The 5,465-nt window shown below is 34.7% G+C and overlaps 1 protein-coding gene across 1 annotated transcript; it reads right to left on the bottom strand.

Annotated features, from left to right (window-relative positions):
• Positions 1-536: 536 nt before the first annotated feature.
• LOC123706012 (cytosolic carboxypeptidase 6-like) lies at positions 537-3,324 on the bottom strand. The gene is made up of 11 exons (XM_045655132.1): positions 3,267-3,324; positions 2,884-3,131; positions 2,707-2,801; positions 2,395-2,611; positions 2,266-2,296; positions 2,125-2,223; positions 1,980-2,047; positions 1,724-1,882; positions 1,545-1,636; positions 1,001-1,189; positions 537-618 (listed from the first exon to the last, which is right to left on the bottom strand). Exons 1-11 carry the CDS (start codon positions 3,322-3,324, stop codon positions 537-539), a joined length of 1,338 nt encoding a protein of 445 aa, XP_045511088.1.
• Positions 3,325-5,465: the final 2,141 nt, after the last annotated feature.

The following is a 5,465-nucleotide window of genomic DNA, read 5'->3' as shown; positions in this document are numbered from 1 at the left end:
TCTCTGTACGGTTCATTAAAACAACATAGAAATGGCTTTAGCTACCTTTAATAATAGGCAAAGCATCATTTTCAACGGGCACAGTCTTTGGTCTCGTACGTAGAGCAGCGTAACGGGCCGTTCTCGGTGGCAAAGCGCGTAACAGGGGAGGTGATGCGACCGGCAGTGAAGGTGATAGCACCCGCGCAGCAAGTACCCTTCGTTCTGGGGATGAACTGGGAGACCTGTATAATAATTTTAGTAAACTAATTAGTCGTTTATTAATATATAAACATTAAAGATTTGTCCCAATATATTATATGTCCCTATATTCAACATTGTTTAAAACTTCTGAATAAAAATAAGTGGTATCTATGTTCGTCTAGCCGGGAATGGATGAGATTATTCATTTTATAACTTTTCAGTCAATTGTTTATTTAGTCAACAGTCATATTAGGTACATAAAATTTCCTTTATTAGTTTTGTAGATGGTTTTAAAACAATAGCAATAGTAAATTTATCAGATCAAGCTGCGGCCGCCAAAATACCTTTGTCGATCATATACTGGTCGCCTCCGCCTGCGCCTGCCACGAACCTCCTTCTTTTTGGAAGGGGCGCCAACACGCGGTGGAATTACTCCTATGTGACGATAATAGTCACAGAAGGCTTTCGCTAATGATCTGCCTATTTTTGCATCTGTTCTTTTGATAAGGATTTTTACATGTAAATTAGAAAAATATATTATGTACATATAAATATCTAAAGCTTCATTTGTATTGCAACATTATATTATATTAAGCGGTTCGCCCTAGCTGCGCCCATGGTGCATATTATATAGCACAATGGAATCAGTATAGCATATTATATCCAACGGTAAAGCAATCGGTTCAGTAGTTTGTTTAGACGATTAACGTATCTGAATAAACTATTCAACTTTGTATTGAAGTATAGATACCAAGTTCGCATATAAGGAATATATTGTCTATAAAGGATACAAGCATCTTCTGTGTAATGTATGTACGGTCCTCTAGAGTTAAGTCTCCGGCCGCCCAAGGAAGCTAGTACCGAGTACGCGTCGACCGCACCCACAGGTAGCGCGCGACGGGCGCTGCCCGCTAGCAACGCGTCCGCGTTGTAAATACAGGAGCCCGTCTGCCACGCCTCTACCCGCATCGCTAAGAATTTTGGCAGTACTGCGTGACGCTCAAATCTAAAAATAATATCATAGTGAGTTTTGTTTATATAAAATTTTTGAAGTGAAACTTCTTTATCGGGGTTGGAAAAAAATTTAGTGTAACATTTTTTCGTTACGCGTGACATTTTTCCGTTACGCGCCAACTTTTTCTTATCCCTACCAAGCGTGATTCGACGTATTTCTATAAAGTTGCATATAGTAAATTATTTTTTGAAAAATAAGGTCATAAAGAAGTTTCACTTCTTACGTGTGTACACTAGTACACGCGCAAGTGGTAAACCGTTCCTTTTGTTATTAATATGATACAAACATTGCATTACAATAATTTAGGTATACCAACCATTTCGCAATATACTGAAAATAATCATACCTATATACATCATCATACGAGTTCCCTCGTACAAAAACTCCCTCATGAATGATGTCAGAATGTAGATCTATGATGAAATCTAATTGTAGAGTCTGGAAAAATAATGATTCATCATTCAATTATGTAAATATTGCCATTAAGTTATGAACATTTATTTCATTTACAGTAATTGCTCATACTTTTTCTGCAGTGATTTTCTTGACGAGCTCGTTAATGGCTATTAGTGCGGGGTGGGCATAGCTTGTAGCTCTGTTCCAGCAACGATTGAGGTCTGAACCCAAAAGATCAGATCGATGGTTCCCCAGGAATACACCGTCTGGATTTACCATTGGAACAACCTGGAAGTGGAAGATTATTAGAATATATTTCATTGGAATTATATATTTGAGTGCACAGACTTAAGGTGTAGACCACAATTATCTTTCTTGTACTTACCTGAATGACGATATTATTTCGTAAAGCTTGAGCCTTTTCCGACGAACTTACAAGGAAATCCAGGAAACCTGCAACGTAAACATAATATCAAATTGAAAATGAATTGAAAAAAAAAACAAATTTTAGAATGGTAAAAAAAACAAACCTTGACATATGTAAGAAGCCGGAGAATCTCCACCATGTGTTCGGGCCAATATGAGCACCACACGTTTCTTTGAGTCGACTTTACCTTTTATGAAATCTTCTTTATGCTCTTGACCTAAAGATTCTTTGGGACAAAAGTCACCTATAGTTATAAGGTCGATTCGCCGCTTTTGCTACAAGAAATTTAAAATTATGGAGGATTATTTATGTGCTTACAGAAAAGTAATAAAACTGGAAACTTATTCATGAAGTATTTTATGCATTATTCTACCGTAGTTTGTGCAATTGATTCTCTTTTTGCAAATCCTTCCGCTTTCTTTTCCCAGATACTCAAATGTTTCTGTAACTTTGAATAAGAATAAGGATAACCAGCTGAAAATTGATATATATCTTCCTCTCGATCAAATCCGAACGCTAATGTTAATATTTTTCGACCTCGATGAACAATTGAACGATGGTAGAAAATTAAACGTCTCGGAATACGCTGCCTAAAAAAACAATAAAATCAACATAATAACACCTAACTAATACAATATTGAAATTTGCCATTTGTTAGGTATGTATATTAAAATTTATGTTTTACCATTTTGACCGTGACGTAGATCGCACTAACGGAGTCATATCGCCATTATATAGTGTAAACTCTTGGCCCAAATTTACCAAGTTAAAAATGACTCGCTGCAATCAAATCGATTTAATACATTTATTACAATAGAATATAAAATATTTATAAATGAGCAAATATGCATTTAATCGCTACCTGATCCTGCTTCACATTTTCCACTGTGAAATTGAACCAAAATCGAGATCGAGGCCGACATGTATCTGGTCGTATGAATAAGTCGTACTCCAGCTCCGTGATATGATCAGCTCTGCCTAAGTTGCCGCACTCAAACGCCGCATCGAAGCACAAATGCCCACGTTTTGCCTTACCACTGTGTCCAGGTGGACGGACAATCAATCTATTGAGATTACCGAGCCCTCCTTCTCCATCACTTTCTTCGCTGTCTGTAATAGTTGGAATAAGTTCGATTTTTTTATGACCGTTTTACATGATCTGTCTAAAATTGGAACCTGTTGTTTTTGCTACTTGCTTTCTGTTAGGCTTGCTTACTTTTGTAAGGACCATAAGAAAAGACATACCGTCCGGACCTTTTCGATAAATAGTCGCGTGTTCCAGATCATCAACTAAAGCATGCATATTAAATGTTTAAAAATATCAAACTAGTGTAATCGAACACGACTTAAATAAAGTTGCGCGCAACACTCAGGATACGAGTAAAGTGGATAGTGCGAAGCTTTGATGGTTTCACGATAAATGCAACTATATTTATATATAGGTAGTTCCATACAAGCTTACCCACACACTTATATAGGAAAATCGTTTACCTAACACGCTAGTGCAATCGTTTTATTTGATCGTCAATTGAAACTTTACACGAAACCAAGTTTAGTAGTATCCGTTTAGAAAGTAAATTGACCCATAAATGGATTTCTGAAATAAGCTTTAAAGGATTCTAAATTCTAATTTCAAAACAAATTGTAGAATGTCATAATGTAGAATTATATCTACCTACTTCTGCGGTCTACAGAATAATGACACAAAACAGCACTGTTCATTGTCAAATCAACTATTGGTATTTGGTAGTTACGATTTGACTTCATGATCAGCATCACCATCATCATATAATATTATGTTCCCGCTGCTACAATTGTAGAAGCTGCTACATTTGTGGAGGCTTTCTATGAAGATTCAGGCTACGCTGGCAGAGTACCAGTCAGTGAGTTACACAAAACCAATTGTATTACATTTCTATAATAAAAATGCATATTTTAATCAGTAGGTGTAGAAAATATTTATGATATAAGCTTCATAAATCCTTAAACGTTAAAAGAACTTTTAACAAAATCGAAAGAGAATTCTATTAAATTATTTTTCTAAAGATAAAACCTAAAACTGCCTGCTCAGCGTGTCTCAGGGGCAATACTTGTATGAACGTATTTCGACAGCTGAGTAAAATTTGATAAAGATAAGGTATCTGGAGGTTTACATCTGGAATAATTGAATATGTTTATTTTGTTAAAACACAATTGATATTGGTAAGACAACATTTCTATAGGTACCTATAAAAATGTATAGGTTAATAAATAAGATTAATTTATGATAAAAAGTAAATAACAATTATGCAGTTTAACAAAAAACTAAACTTTCTTAATGTCGAAAATATAATTTAAATTGGACCAAACGGAGGTTCCAAAGAAAAAAATAATAATTAATATTGATCCAATCAGTTCGAAAGTTCTGGGGCATAAACCCAAAAACCCTCCTTTATTTTGAGTTTCGATTTAACTTGTATCAATTCCAATTGTACATCATATATTTTCGACAATATGAAAGTCTCAACCTATTTTTTCATAATAAAGACTTACGTGTAGGTAGGTATCTATTGACATGTCGATGGTTGATATTCTTATTGAAAAGATTATAATATGGACAGACAGATAGTAAATATACAATACAATCCAAAGAATTTGAAGTAAACAAAAATAGTAGACATTGATGATGGATTGCTGATTTATAAAGAAAGCAGATTATTTATCTACTTGTGTTGATACGTTACAATAAATATTTATCTGATTGAATTATTTATCAGTGATTCTTTCGTTTATCAATGGAATATGAATATCTATGCTTTACGGTTTAGCTAAAATACATAATGTGCAAAATGTGAAAAGAGCTTCTGCAATTTTATAGTCTTGAAGTCACAAAAGAACCGACAAGCTATAAGCAAGTTGAAGTCGCAGACCGCAGTAGGCTGATCACATAACCCATGGAACCCAAATGGGAAACCGTTGAGGCAGAAAGTGCACATGGAGACTACGTTCAGGATTCTGCAGCGTAGGGCGACACAGGTTCAAGTTGGCAGAAAAGAAAACCTATGACCGTAGAGGTCTTGCGGGTTTACCGGGTTTTTTTAATTAATTATTCATTTGGTAATTAAATTAAATGTAAGGTCACAATTTGTACTAGATATTTTATAATGCACATGATAAGTACCAAAAACACCTGCAGCTGTTGCCTACTTACCTAATTGTAATAACTATGACATACGCGGTTTTTTACTTTAGTTATCGCGATGTCTATCATAAATAATGTTCGCATTAGAATGCTAAAGTAAAAATTAAAAATTCGTATTGTATGATAAAAAAATAAAAATCAAGCTAGTCAATATAGGTAGTCTCTCCGTTTATCGACCATATCTTTAAAACACTTGCATAAAATGTTCTGTTTACTTACCAGACATTTTACATCAATTCCATCATAGATACATTATTCATTAT

The sequence above is a fragment of the Colias croceus genome, chromosome 3 (assembly GCF_905220415.1).
Source record: "Colias croceus chromosome 3, ilColCroc2.1".
In the NCBI taxonomy this organism is placed as follows: Eukaryota; Metazoa; Arthropoda; class Insecta; order Lepidoptera; family Pieridae; genus Colias; species Colias croceus.
This window is presented reverse-complemented; position numbering and strand designations above follow the sequence as displayed.